Source organism: Olea europaea, chromosome 18 (genome assembly GCF_002742605.1).
Source record: "Olea europaea var. sylvestris chromosome 18, O_europaea_v1, whole genome shotgun sequence".
Classification (NCBI taxonomy): Eukaryota; Viridiplantae; Streptophyta; class Magnoliopsida; order Lamiales; family Oleaceae; genus Olea; species Olea europaea.
Window position 1 is genome coordinate 6,209,472 of NC_036254.1, and position 18,178 is coordinate 6,227,649.

An 18,178-nucleotide genomic window follows, 5' to 3' on the forward strand; every position below is an offset into this window, starting at 1 on the left:
TAAAAAAGCTGCACATCCAAACACTCTTTGAGGTAAGTTGGAGCTGAAGCGAGAGTTAGGGAAGAATGTCTGGAATTTTTAGAGAGGAGTTTCGAAGTTATGGGTGCAAATAGGCTTTTTGTTTATGAGATAGGCTGATGTTAGGATGGCATCACCCCAGAAAGTATTGTTTTCATTGGTGGTGAACATTAGTGTCAGAGCTACTTCAAGTAGGTATCTATTTTTTCATTCAGCACCTCCATTTTGTTGTGGAGTATCGAAACAAGAACTTTGGTAGATTATCCCATTTCCTTAGAGGTAGGTTTTCAGGGTATTGTTGAAATATTCTGTACCATTATGTATGTGAATTTTTGTCTAGAATTGAGTTTAAATCATTGCATGGAAATTTATTTACACAGAATGAACCTTGATCTTTTTTTTTTTTGAGCATATAGACCCAACAGATCCGAGTATGGTTGTCAATAAAAGTGACAAACCATTTTGCATAAGTGCGATTGGGGTTCGTAAAGGTCCCCATAAGTCACTGTAAATCATGCGAAGTGGTCGAGATGGTTTGTACACAGATTTTGGAAATGAAGAACGGTGATGTTTTGCGAGTCCACAACTTTCACAAATAAGTTCAAAAGATATTTTATTCAAGAATATTGAAGGAAACACGTCTTAAATATTGAAAACTACGGTGTCCCATTCTACAATGCCATAAAAGTTCACTATCCCAACTAGCAAATTGACGTTGTTCACTCACATTAACCTCTTCAAAGTAGTAGAGTTCCTCACACTTTTTAGCACTGCCAATCGTCTTCTTTGATGATAGGTCCTAAAAGACATGGGAAGAAAGAAGTTAGCTGAACAATTTGAACTTTTTGTTAATTGGCTAATGGATTGCATGATAAAGTCGGGACATGTAGTACGTGTTCGAAAGTGATTAATAATACTTCATTTTCCAGCTACTGGAGATAGGGAACCATTTGCAATTTTAACTTTAGGATTGCCCATACACGATCAGTAAGAAGAAAATAAATGGTAGGAGTCTTGTCATGTGATTGAACCCACCGGACTCAATAATCCATGGTAGTTGAGTGTGGTGATGTTTAGGGCTCTCAAGAAATTACCTTTGTGGGCTAAGGAACTTGACGAACTAGGTGACTAAAAACTGGAAAACATTTTGTAGAGCTGTTCTAGTTGCTCAGGACTAAATGCACCGTTCGGAGTAGAATTTTATATTTCAGTAGAGTTAATTGTAACTTGATAGTTGTGATTTCTAGTATTTTCTGTCTTGGTTTCCAATGGACGTATCTTCTTTATGTGCATGTTTCCGTCAGTGGTCACACACCATGGACGACCCTTTATTTGTTTTTGGCCCGGTCCAATTTTAGGTGTTCCTCTAGGCATTTGAACTCCCAAATAAGGCCCAATAGATTTTGGCCCATCATAAGAATGTCTTTTAAATCTAGCAATAGCCTCATTTGGTCCATACCCACCTATCCCAGTTGGCCCACTAGATTTAGGCCCAGACAGCCCAATTGAATCCAAAAGAAGGGTCGATCCTTCTAAGCACACTAGACCCATTCACAATAGACGACCCATTCTTCAGCATGATTTGCCGATGACTTTTCTTACGTCTGACCTCAGCGAAGACGTTGATTGTGGGTGGTAGTGGTCGCGACTAAGGATACGTCATCTCACGTCGTCCAGCTCCCGGTTCAACCTAGCCAAGAATTCGTATACCCGTTCATTCTCTACCCTTTTTTTGTATCGAGCACTGTCATTGGGGTAGTCCCACTGTTCATCAACGTTGAAATCCAATTCTTGCCAAAGGGTGGTCATTTCCATGTAGTAATCAGTGACGTTCCTTTCTCCTTTCTTTGCCTGCCACTATTTTGTTTTAATTTCAAAAATCTGTGATGAGTCTTCTGCATCGGAATACATTTCTCGAATGGCATCCCATATGTCTTTCACAGTAGTCATGAAGAGAAAAATCTAGCCTATTGATGGCTTCATCGTGTTAACAAGCCTCATCATCACCATGGAATTTTCAGATTTCCATTTCTATTGGAGGTTTGCATCCATTGGCTGTTTCACATCTCTGGTAAGATAACCAATTTTTCCTTTCTCGTCGACCGCCAATTTGATGGATTGAGCCCATTCCTTGTAGTTTGTACCATTGAGTTTTTCCACGGTGAGTTGGAAGGAGGAACTATCAATTCCAATTGAATGCACGGTGGTGACAGGGTCGGCCTCACTGATTTCTGATTCGGAAAAAGACTGATTCCTTACAGTTAGCTGTGTTTTCAGCCATTGATTGTCAGTTTTAGTTTTTCCCGACCATATGGACAAAGTGTGAGAAATTTTATTCTTTATTTCTTAATATGTTTTCAATACAACCTGCCTCAATTTATACACAATAGATGGTTGTAAAAAAGGAAAATAATACTCTAAGGAAGAAAAAATCTTTCCTAACTTAATGATAATTATACCATAAACATAAAATACAATAATCCCACAATTGATCTAAGATTCCTACAGTTTTCCTTCATTCAGAGAATAAGAATAACAAGAATTCTCTCTTAGTATTTTACAATTGATTTTATTCTTAACTTGACTGAACTTTAGTGTTAGTTACCAAAGTTGACTTCTCGAAAATAATTTTGCAAAAGCTGCGTTTTGCTTTCTGTTATTCAATACTTTAATTCCCAATAGTTGAATGTCATAGTTTGACTTGGCTATAGCAATTCACCTGGGACCGGAAACATGTATATTTAGTATACACTACATCAACTTGTACCATATCTTTGATTGGCACATTTCAATAATCTTTTCATTCCAGACCAATGATACAAGAACTCCGAGGATGTTTATACATTCTTTTGATCTATTACATTTTCACCTTATGATATATTTACAGAAATTTTTTATATTAGACTAGCATAAATTTGTTTGCTTCATCATGAATGTTGTTTTCATTGAATCTGCAGCGGGAGGCCTTATATGTGCTGCCTTTGCCAATGCTGCTGATATTGTAAGTTTGATATCAAAGAACGGGATGATTAGGGGCATTCAGCAGTCGTTATTGGGTTCCATATTGGCAGATATGCTTTTGGTGCTTGGATGTGCGCTCTTCTTTGGTGGGTTGGTTCATCGACAAAAAGAACAAAGATTCAGTAAGGTAGTGGATCACACTACTCCGACTAACATGTGTACTTGAAACCTCAATGAAGTGGACTCTTTCTTCATGTTGTCAACTTTGTCCATGAAGCCGCAATCCACTGTGACTACCTGTGTACTGGCCTGAGCCCCAGTAAAGAAATGCTAACATGTGTTAAAATGTTTCAGGTAGCTGCCCATATGACCTCAGCATTATCATTAATGGCCTTCATGGGCATTTTATTTCCATCAGTGCTGCAGTTTACACATACCCAAATGCATACACTCAAGTCTGAACTAGCTCTTTCACGAATTAGCAGCTGTATAATTCTGATTGGATATGGAAGCTTTCTTTTCTTTCAGATCAAGAGTAAACCAATTTTATATATTTCTGTAGATGAGGTGAGTATCTAAGATCTAATCTTTGTTGCTACGCATGAAATTCTTAGAGTTCACAACGTTACCAAAGTTGGAACTCAATTGGCTCATAACACATGCATTAGCCAAAGCATTGTATGCATTAGCAACTATGCATTTGTGTTGAGAATCTTGATCAAATCTGATAAATTCGGATCTGATTGTTACCTAATTTTTAGGAAAAGTTTGTTGTAAAGTCTATCTTCTAAGATTCCTCGAAATCTAGATGTATATATGTAGATATAGTTTGTTTTGTTGTAACTTATCTTCTACTATAGATTTAGTTTGTTGTGATAAAGCTTATCTCTGGGTCATTGTGAATAAGCTTATCTCTTGTAATCTATCTATGAAAGGAAGATTGTTCCCTTATTCATAATAAACACGTCACATTTTTTTTTTTTTTTTGGTTTGATCATAGTCCATAATTTGATTCACAACTTCTCCCTCATTTATCATAGGCGAAGGACAATGGTGAAGAAGATTCTGATGAGGAAGAGCCCCGGGAGATTACCCAATGGGAAGCAATAGGTTGGGTTGCTATTTTGACATGTTGGATGTCAGTTCTGTCTGCATATCTCGGCGATAGAATACAGGTTGTTACCACATTCCTTCCAACCTCTCTCCACCCACGTACCCCCACCCCTCTAAAAAGAAGACAAAAAAGAAAGGGGTAAATTAGCATAAAACATTCCTATCATTTTATATTTGGCATTTACAACCTCATTTAATCCTTTTTGCAAAGTTGATCTTTTTTGTCCATTCTATTAGGTTCTTATGTTAAATGGACACATGTATTGCATTTGCATCATAAGAAAAGGGTAATTTAGTAAAGCCACTACTTTTACAAAGTTGAGTAAAAATTTCTTTAGATGAACGATTAGCTCTCTCAAATAATGAATTGTACTATTTTCACTATGTATCAAATAACCATTATGAATTGTACTATGTTCACTATATATTAAACCAATATTTAACTATCACCTAATCCAAAATCATTCATATAAAAATTCGTAGATATTCCCAAGCAAACATATGACAAAAAATGAAAAGTGGTATAAACCAACAATAGATAGAGATCAAGGACTCCTATTGTCTAGTTGTTTGAGTCGCTAACATGTGGATCCCAGGCCAGTTTGTGTCCTATCCTTAGTGTCCGATGTCTTCAGCTCTAGAAGTCACTTCAATTGCGTCTTGTAAAAGCAGCAGTGGACTTAGTTTGTGATGATTGTTCCTCTGGTGCGGTGACGGTGTGAGAAGAGGAGGCTGTTAATTGTGATTTATGTTGGTTGATGCTTCTGGTCCTGCTAGTGGTGGCGACGGCGACGGCGACGGCGACGGCAGGAGTGACGATTGGTTTTGCCGATGTTGGTCGATGGTTGTAGCGAGAGAAGGGATTGTTATGGCAGTCTTAATCGAGTTTTGGTGTGAAGGGAAATTTTGGGTAGTGGGTTGTTTTGTATTGTGATTTATGAGTGGTTGTTGGACAGTGGTTGACATAGATGTAGAGGAGACAGTGGCAAACTGGGATGTGTTGAGAAATTGTTCAAAAATAAAAAAGTTTGGCGTTTGGAAAAAAAAAACAAAAACAGATGAAGGCCAAAAAATTTGGCCTGTGCGACCGCACAAGAAAAATGTCGTGCGGCCGCACGACTCTCTCCAATGAATTAAATCCCCCATTTAATATAACCACGCGGCCGCACGGTATAAATTTGTGACCTTTTTTCCCCTTTTTAGCCGTTGCCAATTCAAACTTTGTGACTTTTTGGCTCATGTTTTGGTACCTTTTCATGCATTTGAGACTTGCCTATAAATAGTGGATCTCTATTGAAGGCAAATTTAATTGAAAAACATTTGAGAAACATTATCATTCCAAAACAAAGATCCAATTCTGATTTTATTCATACTCAAAAGCCCTCATTGTGTTCTTCAAGTTTTGGGAGATAACACTTGTGCTTTGGTGTTATTCTCTTACAAGACTTGTTATAATCCTACGATCCATTTGCCAGCAATCCCTTGAAGCATCCCATACAAAGGAGAGGGGTCGTGTTCAAGCCTTCGGTGTTACATTAATTTGTTCGCGATCACTTTGTTCCAGATTTGTTGCAGTATTTTGTTGCAGGTTATTAGTTGTTATTCTTCTCCTCTCTTCATCAATTTCCAACATTCTCAAACTGTAATTGGGCAAGGGAGAACGAGACAACTTTGGCAACAATCAAATTAATGAATCAAGATTTCGTGCGGTTGGACCGGTTCGATGGAACGAATTACACGCGATGGAAAGACAAATTAAAGTTTCTTCTTACTGCACTAAAGACATTCTATAATCTAGATCCGGATTTGGTGCCACTACCAGAACCAACAAATGGAGAAATTGAAGCCGTTAGAAATGAAAGACAAAGCGCCAAGAAGATAAACTTATTTATCGTGGTCACATTCTCAATGCACTTTCGGATCGTTTGTATGATTTATATACAAACACAACATCGGTGAAAGAAATTTGGGAAGCCTTGGAATACAAATATAAAACGGAGGAAGAAGGTACCAAGAAATTTATAATTTCTAAATATTTTGATTTTAAGTTCTTGGAAAGTATTCCCCTTCTACCCCAATTACATGAAATGAAAGTGATTGTCAATAAGTTGAAGGCGGTAAAAATCAAAATACCAGAGACCTTTCAAGTGGGGGCTATAATTGCCAAACTTCCCGGAACTTGGAAAGGATACCGGAAGAAAATAATGTATAGTTCCGAAGATTATTCTCTGGAACAATTGCAAAAACATCTTCGGATTGAGGAAGAGTCGAGAATGCGTTACAAAAATGATTCTCATGAGGGCACTTTCAAAGCAAATGCTGTAGAGAAATCCAAACCGCCAAAATCCAACAAAAGGAAACCTTCAAAGAGCATTAATAAGTTCAAGAAGAAGACTAAAGGAGGATGCTTTGTGTGTGGAAAATCTGGACACTACGCAAAAGATCGTAGACACTGAAAACACAACATCTCCGAAGGTAATGTGAATTCCATCCAAGAAGAAAGGATTGTGGCCACCATAAGCGAGATAAATGCTATTAAAGGAAAGGCTCCCGGCTGGTGGTATGATACTTGTGCCACGGTACATATATCATATGACAAATCTTTATTCAAAACATACAATGGAGTGGATGGAGACCAAGAGATCCAAATGGGTAATGAGGTGCGATCCAAAGTGATTGGAAAAGGAAATGTAGACATTGTTTTCACTTTCGGGAAAAACGTTACTCTTACAAATGTACTACTCGTTCCGGATATGAATAGGAACCTAGTGAGTGGAAATCTTTTGGGAAAATCGGGCATTAAAAGTGTCTTTGAGTCCAGTAAACTTGTATTATCCCTCATCGAAAAATTTGTTGGAAATGACTATTCTTGTGAAGGAATGGTCAAGCTATGTACTATTAACAATAAAATAAATAAAGTTAATTTTGCTTACACGGTTTATTCCTTTTCTTTATGGCATGTTAGATTGGTCACATAGGTAAAAGTATTATGAAACGTATGAAAAGTTGTGACTTAATTTCTTATGATGGAAATGATGCCATAAAATGTAAAACATGTGTAGAATCAAAAATGGTTAAAAGGCCTTACAAAAGTGTTAAGAGGACCTCTAGTATATTAGAATTAATTCACTCCAATATATGTGAATTGAATGGCATGCTAACAAAAGGTGGAAATAGGTATTTCATAACTTTCATTGATGATTATTCTAGATTTACATATGTCTATTTGATGAAACATAAACATGAGGCCTTTAATATGTTTAAGACTTATAGGAATGAAGTTGAAAATTACTTAGACAAGAAAATAAAGACCCTAAGAAGTGGTAGGAGTGGTAAATACTTTCCTAGTGATTTTAATTCATTTTGTGAACAACATGGCATAATTCACCAAAGGTCTGCACTTAGAACACCCGAACAAAATGGTTTGGCTGAAAGGAAGAATAGAACATTAGTTGAGATGGTTAATGCCATGCTTACTTATGCTAAGTTGCCATATAATCTGTGGGGTGAAGCCTTATTAAGTGCAAAAAGAATATCGAATAGGATTCCTTCTAAACATGCTAAGATTTCTCCTTATGAATTGTGGAAAGGAAGAAAATCAAACATTAGATACTTCAAAGTGTGGGGGTGTCTTGCCTATCGCAAGAACACGAACCCAAATAGGACCAAGTTGGGTCTAAGAGGCATAAAGTGTGCCTTTATAGGATATGCTAGTAATAGCAAATCTTATAGGTTGTTGAACGTGGAGACCAATGTAATAATTGAATCAAGTGATGTGGAGTTATTTGAGAATTCGCTATCTTCGGATAATTAAATAAGGGAAAATCAAATAGATATCCCTAGTGGAACACAAGGTAAAACGTCTTCAAAAGATGTTGAAGAATCAAGTGAACCACGAAGAAACAAAAGAACTCGGATTGAAAAGTCTTTTGGACGGGATGAAATTGATTCTCAACCTATTTCCTTTTATTCAATAGAAAGAAATGAGATGAATGTTGAAAGAATAATTCCATTTGTTCTGCAAGTTGAAACCTATCCTAAAACATATAGGGAAGCTATGACTTCTCGTGATAGCATGTTTTGGAAAGATGCAATTAAAGATGAAATAGATTCAATTATGTCAAATAATACTTGGGAACTTGTCGATTTGCCACCTGGGTCCAAACCTATTGGATGTAAATGGGTATTTAGGAGGAAATATAACGTAGATGGTACCCTAAATACTTTTAAGGCTAGATTAGTAGCCAAAGGATTTCGACAAAGAGAAGGAATTGATTATTTCGATACTTATGCTCCGGTAGCAAGAATAACATCAATAAGGATTTTATTCGCACTCGTATCAATTTATGACTTGCAAGTTCATCAAATGGATGTCAAAACGACATTCTTAAATGGAGATCTCGATAAGGAGGTCTATATGGAGCAACCTAAAGGATTTGCTCTACCTGGAAATGAAATAAAGTGTGCAAGTTGGTAAAATCGCTATACGGACTAAAACAGGCACCTAAAAAGTGGCATGAGAAATTTGACTTAGCAATTATATCATTCGGCTTCAAACATAATAGTGTGGATAGATGTCTATACTCTAAAATATGTAATGATTGTGTGACATTTATTTGTTTGTATGTTGATGATATGTTGGTTATTAATAATCACATGAACGGAATAAAAGAAACAAAGATGTTTCTATCTTCCACATTCAAAATGAAGGATTTTGGAAAAGTGGATACCATTTTGGGTATTAAAGTCACAAAGACTAGTGGGGGTTATTATCTAAGTCAATCACATTATATTGAGAATGTGATAAACAAGTTCAAACATTTGAACGTAAAAGAGTACAGTACCCCAATTGATCCGATCATGAAATTAATAAAGAATGATGGAAGGGCGATTGCTCAATTGGAATATGCAAGTGTCATAGGAAGTCTTATGTATGCAGTACAATGCACAAGACCGGATGTAGCCTATGCAATAAGTAAACTTAGTAAGTTTACTAGCAATCCGAGCAATCAACATTGGAAGGCTATTGGAAGAGTTCTTGGATATTTAAAGAAGATCAAGAACTTAGGCTTGGAATACACTAAATTTTCGGCTGTGTTGGAAGGATTTATCGATGCTAGTTGGATTTCTAGCACGGGAGAAAGTAAATCCACATCGGGTTGGATGTTCACTCTAGGAGGAGGTGCAGTTTCTTGGAAGTCAAAGAAACAAACATGCATAACACACTCAACTATGGAATCCGAATTTGTAGCGTTGTCGGAGACCGAGAAAGAGGCTGAGTGGTTTAAGGATCTCTTTTATGAGATACCGTTGGGAATGAAGGGCATTTCCTCTATACCTATCATGTGTGATAGTCAAGCCACATTAGCTAAATCATACAATGAGTTATATAATGGGAAGTCTAGACATACGAGTCTAAGACACGACTACATAAGGAAATTAATCGACGATGGAATAATTTCCCTAAATTATGTTAATTCTATAGAGAATCTAGCGGATCCTTTAACTAAACCACTAAATAGAGATTTAGTGGCATCTATTTCGAATAGGATGGGATTGAAACTCCGAAACCGTAAAGATTCACCAATGATGGCAACCCTACCCATCGCTTACTCAAAGGGGTAATCCATAGGTTCAAAGGGTAACAACAAGTCAATCGATATGTGGATAGTTGCAGCATTATAAAAATTCGCGATAATCCTATCCTAAAAAAAAATAATGTTGGTTGTTACTGAAGTGAGGATTGAGCCTCGAGATCTTAATAAAGTTCAATGCTAAAACACAAGCATCTCTAAAAGTAACAAAGATGCTGGAAGAACTTTACCTATACAAACTTCGAGGTGGTGTCGCCTCAGTTGAGAGTTAGAGTTTCTCTCTTAAAAGTTTGTTAACAAGGATAAATATAAGGCCATAAAAAGCACTAAGCGAGATTGAGGAACTTGAGAACACATGATGCTCATGTGTGTGTTCTTACCGGTATTGTCATATGCAATAACTGGTTCAAAGCTACGGCTACCTTTGATTTTGACTTTACTTTGTAGGAATTACACTATGGATAGATTCAAATCGAAAGATATCTAATCCTTAGGCATGAGTATCGCGTATTTGGAATTTAGACCTTATTGAGTTTTGAACAAGTGGGGGATTGTTGAGAAATTGTTCAAAAATAAAAAAGTGTGGCGTTTAGAAAAAAACGGATGAAGGCCAAAAAATTTGGCCTGTGCGACCGCACAAGAAAAATGCCGTGCGGCTGCACGGCTCTCTCCAGGGAATTAAATCCCCGTGCGGCCACACGGTATTAATTTGTGACCGTTTTTCCCCATTTTTAGCCGTTGCCAATTCAAACTTGGTGACTTTTTGGCTCATGTTTTGGTACCTTTTCGTGCATTTGAGGCTTGCCTAGCAAATTTGATTGAAAAACATTTGAGAAACATTATCATTCCAAAACAAAGATCCAATTCTGATTTTATTCATATTCAAAAACCCTCATTGTGTTCTTCAAGTTTTGGGAGATAACACTTGTGCTTTGGTGTTATTCTCTGACAAGGCTTGTTATAATCCTACGATCCATTTGCCAGCGATCCCTTGAAGCATCCATACAAAGGAGAGGGGACAAATACAGTTTGAGGGCAGCGATATCATGTTCAAGCTTTTGGTGTTACATTAATTTGTTCGCGTTCACTTTGTTCCAGATTTGTTGCAGTATTTTGTTGCTGGTTATTAGTTGTTATTCTTCTCCTCTCTTCTTCAATTTTCAATAGGATGTGGTGGTGTTTGGCTGTGATGTGGCAACGAGTGGGGGTGGTGGTTGGTTGATGGCTTGAGGGCGTAGTAGAGTGGTTTGCTAGCTTAGAATATGTGGCTCTGGCATGGTGTTGTGTTGCCGGTAGGAAGCGTATTGAGGTTGGGTGATGACTGGAGATGTGGTAGTGGAGGGGAAGAAGCTATGGGCGCGAGAGCTATGTGAACAGGATGTTGGCTGCTGCGACAAATGACTTCGCAGAGGTGGGCTGAAGTGACAATGGAAGAGAAGGGTTGATGGGGTTGTGTAAGATAGATATAGACTGGGTACTAGGCATGAATTGGGCTGAATAAATTGGGCTTGAGTTAGATGATTTTGAGTGAAAGGGCTACTGTAGGGCTGTAGGCTGTTTGTATTATAGATTGCTAGTCAATGTTTGTGTTGGGCCTGCGGTGTATGGTTTTGTAGGTAATTCTTGGTTAACAGCACATCAAGGAAGGTAGCAACAACAACATAAAATAACACCCCTTTTTATCGTTGAGAAGATTGACCCTCGCGTGACTGAGCATGTACCTTAGACAATCCCAGTTGAGGAGTTCGAGAGCTTCTCGGTGGACCCTGGGGACCCCACTAAGATGTTGAAAGTGGGCAAGGGTTTATCCAATGATTTGAAAGAGAAACTAAAGGACTTCTTCCTATGTAGGAATCTCGATGTCTTTGCTTGGAGGCATGAGGACATGATAGACATAGATCCTAAGGTCAGTTGCCATCACTTGAAAATCGATAAATTTTTGTAAGAAGTTTTTGTTAGCTGACTTATAGATAGTAAATTGCACGATAAATTTGGAACATGAAGGACCAATTTTAAAGTTATAGAGTCAGAAATTTGAATACTCCATTTTCCTGCAACTGTCGAAAGAGAACCATCCGTAATCTTAACTTTAAGATTACTAGCACAGAGTGAGTATGTAACAAACAAATTGTAAGAATTTGTCATATGATCGGATGCCCCTAAGTCAATAATCCATGGCACTTTAAGGGGTGCGGTAAAATTTCGGGCTCTAAAGAAATTATATTTGTGGGCTAATGAAGCTGATATCTCATGTGATATGATGAAAATCGGCCTAAAAAAATTTAATCCACCAAAAAGAAGAAAAATACGGCAGCCCAAACTAATTTAGGCCCAACAAATATTAGCCCAAATCTACTTAAAAAGAAACCACGCAGAGAGGCAAGCTAAAAATCTGAAGAATCCAACGCCTAATAGTAAATGCAAGCCCAAAATTGAGAGAGTCCACTGAAAACAAAAAATTCGTTCACACAATCACAAACTACACCTGAAGAAGAACGGCAGTGAACCAAGCCACCAATGGCAAAGACCGACCAAAAGTCATCGAAGATATCTTCACTAGTGTCATTGGAACCTGAGAAACACAGAGAGGAGACGGAAACGACACGACGACGCTGCCAATGATCGGAAGAAAATGCGTCCCAACCTGGTTGAAGAGAGCTCGACCTGAGGTTTCGAGAGAAAATGTCGAACGGTGCTACTAGAATCGGAAAAACACAAACTTGAGGCCGGAATCCACATAGTTACCAACAACCGAAGAGGAAGACGTTGATCACAAAAAGAAAACGAAGGTCCGAGTGAAAAAATCACAGCTGGTAAAACTTTCCTTTGGCTCTGATACCATGAAGATAAAACTCAGGAGAGAACTTTTATTTTCCTCACTCATAATGTACAGTAAGTTGAACTTTTTATAGTACAAGGAGAATATATGGAAAAGGAAAAAATAAATCTCTTACAATTTTAATAAAACACAATATCCTATCTATGGTAATTGGAATAAAAGACAATCTTTACTCAATCAATTAGGGATTTCGACACACTTATATTAAGTGTTGAAATTTGAAAATGTGATCGATAATTCGATAATGATAAAATAACAGCTTAAATAAAATTTTCTTATTAAATATAATTCTTGAAATACTCCATTCCTAAATATTTATTTAAGATTTAACATAAAATATCGAATGCTGGATCTCTAAGAATATTAAATAACGTGCATTAACATAAAGATATTATTCAAATAAAAGTTGACAATTATATTTTTCGGAAACTTTATTTAACGACCCTATAAGCATTACTCGGTCAATCTTTCACGCGTCCACATGACTCGTTCTTATCTGAAAGTTATTATAAGAGTTAGTATTTTGAAAAACACTAGTAAGAATACGTCTACATTCTTATTAACATGATATAAATATAAAACTGACGTAATCTATCGACATTTTTTAGATTTAGAGCTGAAGAAGTTTCTTAAGAATTTCCATATCCCGTAGGATTTAACATAACTGACCCAAATATCCATCCTGTAGGATTTAACATACTTGAAAATGGTTTATCTGGAAGGATTTAACATATAATTCGACCCGAAGGCCTTATAATATTTCATGCCAAAATTTATATAAACATCAAGAAATAAAAATTTACCACTTTGCACGATGTATTATTACCTCAATTGTCACCAAAATTCTAAAATTGTGACTTGAATTGATAGTATAAAAACGAGGAAATAGATTTTTGTATGAAATTGAACTTGTAAATTTTCTTGAGACAAAACAGGAACACCTTAAGACCTATATTTATAATTTTGAAATGTAACTTCCAATCAAATCAAACGACTTCAGTTTTAAAAATTCAATCAAAATGTTTTTGGAGATAAATTAGAAATTTATGAGTTTAATAAACTTAATTTTCATTATCAATATTATTAGTTATATTAAATTCTAATATCAACTTTAATTTTCCAAGTAACCGTCATTGCCTTTGTTATTATATTATATATATAAAATATTACAACAATACACCTTCTTTCCTATTAAATAATTCGGACACAACCACTAGCGGATCCAGCACCTGGCAAGCACCCGCGGTCGTAAGTGCTGGATTCGACTGCAGCCATTTTTTTTGGTTGAGAATAGATGAATTTTTTAGGTTATATTTTTTATAATCATTTTTCGTTCAAACGTTGCTTCTGGCCAAGTTGGTCAGTTCTGGTTTTTACATCTCTCAGGTCCCAGGTTCGATCCTTTATCAATCAACTTTTATTGTTCAATTTTTTTAGTTTTAACATTTTTACCAAAAATTGATGGAATGAGGAGGGGATTCGAACCTGAAGCTATTGTTAAAATTACTAATGATTTGACCATTATGCCGGTTGTTGAGTTATTATAATGGATTTAACAAATTTATATATATTAGATCTTAGCTTGTTTTAATGCAACAATAAAGATTTGAACCCGTGCTCTTCTTTTGAATTATATAAAACTTAGCAACAATGTCATTTAATGAATATGATTTATTCTTTTAACAAAATTATATATGTTGAATTTCAACAAAATAATTGTCATGCTTAAATTTTAGATCTTGCTTGATTCTCATTTATTTCAGAATATATTTTTCTCTCTTTTATTTTCAACCATATATTCTTTAATAAAATAATATTACACGAAATTCAAAATTTTTCCTTATTTTTTACCACATATTTTCCATCAAATCACTATTTTCCAAAATGCATTTTTTGCCCAAAAAAATAAAAATATTACATCAAACAAGCTTGTGATATTTTATTAGGCCGACGGTCGATGGGCAACGATCGCCCGTACTAGCTCAAAATTCTGGATCCGCCACTGGATACAACTAGTAAAAAAATATTTTTATTAGTTATAAATTATTTTATTTAATACGAGCTACAAAATGAGTAAAATATTTGCTATATTTCATCAACTTCTAAAATACTTAAATATTCGACCAAAATAACTTACGATAAATTCTAAAAGTACACGTAAGCAAAATAAATATTTTATGTGAATAAGTGGGTTGAGCTTATCTTTTAATGTTTGAACTTAGTGTGATAATAAGATTAGACATGGACTATTTCATTTGCTAAATGGCCAATAATAAGTTTAGGCCCCATATGAAAAATAGTAAAAAAATTCGAGGTGTTACACTACGCGTTGACATAGTGAATTTGCAGAAATTTTGATGGCTTAGGAACGTTTGAATCCGATATGGTGGTGGCAAATTCTTAAAAATTCCGTTCTGGTTTCAATTTTGAAAAATAATAATAATAATAAATTCAAGGACTGGTTTTTAATTTTTCAATGTTTCAGAGATTCAAACTTTTGAATTTCTTTTCAAGTTTCAATGGTGGGTGGCTCTGATACCATCTTGTGGATGGTATTTCTATATGTTCATTGAATACTAAAATTACAATTTTTAGTGTACAAACCTAGTAATAAAAGAAATTATGCACAAAATCAGCATACTAATTATCCTCAAGGGATTCTTACAACTATTCAATCACTAATTTTAAGAAAGAGAATCTCAACACCTTTTTAACTGTATCCCTACATCTTAATTTTTAAAATGAGAAGAATCTGACTCCCTCCGACACCCGAACTTGAGTCTGAACATCATAGTTTATGACTATACACATATGAGTATATTCTAAAATAGTAATATTGGATATTTCCCATCGAGCTAGTGAAGAGATATTATCTGTTTTCAGCTTATAATTTTGTGCTCATCAATTCATCACAATTATAGGGTCTTCCTTGATTATTAGTACCTAGAAGTGAGTTTATGCAACAGTTGGATCAAAGATCTTCTCGAGACAGCCCTATGTCTTTCGCTTCAGTATGATTCCTTTATCTGTGATTGGGTTCAAAATATTATGCTTAGAAGCTCCCCGGTAAGCAACTGGTTCCTCAATTCGATCCGACCTGCTAAGCTTTACCTACAACTGAGGAATTTTGAATCTGATGTCAAATTTCTTTTGTCTGTATAAGATTTCATTTTATGGGAGAGTGATGCAGATGAAAACATTCTTGGATGTGGCATTGTTCTATTTCTTAACTTCTTCACATTGTTAATATGAAGATTTTATAGTCTATGCCTAGTGATTGTTAAGTGTCCCTGACTGGTCAAGGAAAGAAGGGCACACACTCAATTTTCTATTGAAATGTATTAATTAAAAATATATATTCTGCTTATACTTACTGTCATGAAGATAAATCAGAATTTTAGATTCTTCTCTAGAGAAGATTGGAAATCACTTTCCAGACTTCATTTTGCACCATGCCTTTTCAAATTTATTCATTTATCTTTTAACACTTTTCTTTGCACATTCCATATTTGATGTGTGGGAGTTCTTTTCTGTAATCATTTAAATGTTGGACAATCATCAGTTTGTTTAAATTGATGATCAGACCGGGTTGATGTTAAATTTTCAGGAAGTATCTGATTCAATGAACATGCAAGTGGGTTATATTAGTGTCATTTTGATTCCATCTGTGCGCAATGCTTCAGAACATGCAAGTGCTGTAATGTTTGCCATGAAAGACAAGCTTGTGAGTCCTGCAAAATCATAGCAACTGCCCAACCATTTCTTCTTTGTGTTTCTATTCAATTAACCATCCATGTCAGGTTATTTATTTTTGTTAATTCAAACCACCCTACTGGCGGAATAATATTTATGACTTTCCACTTTACAGGATCTCACACTTGGAGTTGCAATTGGATCGTCCACCCAGATATCAATGTTTGTGGTAATGCCTTGCAGGTCCTCATTATTAATCTTTAATTGCTTAATGGTTTAGTGTATCATTGTTAAAAGTCCTTTAGCCAAAGAACGAGACAATGAAACCTGTTGTTCTTCATTTCCCAATTTATGTTGGAATTTCGACTTTGTTTTTGTAGGTAGGTGATGAACGGCTAGCAAGTCAAAGTTTTTGCAGTTATGGGAATTTATAAATCTTAGCGAACTTATATTTCTTTCACTATTTGACGATGCAGATTCCATTCTTTGCAGTTGCTGGTTGGATCGTGGGGAAGCCTATGGACTTAAACTTCCATGTTTTTGAAACTACTATACTACTTACCACAGTATTAGTGGTGGCATTTATGCTTCAGGTTTGGTTTCTTTCTTGTTGATCGCCATTCAGGTGGATAATTTAAAATTACTTCTACGCTTGTGCAATAACTTTTGGGACACTATTTGATAAAGTATTCTCATCCATTGTTGGCCCTGGGTACTTACATTTCCGAAGGTCGGAACGCTAACCACTCTTAACAAAAGCATACAAGTGCATCCTTTTTTTCCTCTAGGTATCTTCATTTCCAAAGGTTAGCATTCATTAGATCAAGATAAAGATTGGTGAAGGCTGGAGCTCGTAGGTTGGGGAATTAAAGTAACAAGGGCTAGAAAGGGGGAACGAGAGTACCCTAACGATGACTCCCCTCAAAAAAATGTCAGCATTTGTTAAGTGAAAGTAATTCCTTGATTTTCAACTACAAATATCAATAAAAATGTGGAATCCGAGTTTCTAAAAATTTAAACACAATCATTTAAGTAATTAATAAACGTGTCTTTGAATAGATAAAACTAACTAATAAACTAGGAGATAAAAAAACTTAATATTTCTATTTCTTCAAATCCTCTGGACATCTCGCATCACCATCTTGCCATAGTTCCAATCGATCCAAACTAACTTGTAAATTTTTTTTGTAAGAGTGAGTATTTAAAAAATACCAAGTAAGATACGTGCGATTTCCATAGATAATTATATAACAATAGATATACACTTCATACCACTCTTCTCTTACGAAGTATATTGGTGACCAAGCAACACATCCTTCTTAGGTCATCTTAAATTCCCGTAGGATTTCATGTATTCAATTGAATATAAAAGTATACGAAAACAAACCACTTGTACAAAAATATCTTACCTTGATAGATTTGAAAAGTTGTAAAGGAATGTAAAATAATGCAGTGAAAATTGTTTTCTGTTCCTTTTTCTATCTGCCTTTGATTTCATTCCTCCAGGTATGTATAAAATCATTTGTGGTCAATAATGAGGCTTTTGACATGACGTTTTATAGTTGAAAAGACCATAGAGTTTGGGTACAATAGGTGGCCTACTAGTCAAGTAGGTCTTACTTTAGGGTCTTGATTATCTTCAAGTCATAATTACCTATTTAATATAATATGTTGATAGAACACATTTGGACAACTTTTGGAATGGGAAAAGGTAGTATTGAAAGAATGAAAAAGGGTTGTGTTTGGATTATAATTTATTAACAGATCATAATCAAGAGGACTTGTGGTGGCTGCCAAACATAATCATGATGAAACCAAAATAATTAAATACCTCTACTACTCATCTACCTAGGTTGGACAATACGTAATTCTAATAAAAAAAAAAAATTGTGGTCAAATTGGAAGTTATATTGAAATATATATATATATATATATATATATATATATATATATATATATA

General features: G+C 35.5%; 1 protein-coding gene across 5 annotated transcripts in view; it reads left to right on the plus strand.

Annotated features, from left to right (window-relative positions):
- Window positions 1–1,578: 1,578 nt before the first annotated feature.
- The window catches only part of LOC111367296 (vacuolar cation/proton exchanger 2-like), a 23,394-nt gene continuing 6,794 nt past the window's right edge, over window positions 1,579–18,178 (plus strand). For 3 of the 5 annotated variants that reach the window (XM_022988098.1, XM_022988102.1, XM_022988103.1), the window contains exons 1-7: window positions 1,579–2,340; window positions 2,976–3,166; window positions 3,334–3,546; window positions 4,020–4,154; window positions 16,133–16,249; window positions 16,394–16,447; window positions 16,695–16,811. In XM_022988098.1, the coding sequence (XP_022843866.1) occupies window positions 3,044–3,166; window positions 3,334–3,546; window positions 4,020–4,154; window positions 16,133–16,249; window positions 16,394–16,447; window positions 16,695–16,811 (759 nt within the window). In that variant the 5' untranslated portion in view covers window positions 1,579–2,340; window positions 2,976–3,043. The remainder of the gene's footprint in view (window positions 2,341–2,975; window positions 3,167–3,333; window positions 3,547–4,019; window positions 4,155–16,132; window positions 16,250–16,393; window positions 16,448–16,694; window positions 16,812–18,178) is intronic. The other 2 variants (XM_022988099.1, XM_022988100.1) reach the window with 2 other exon arrangements.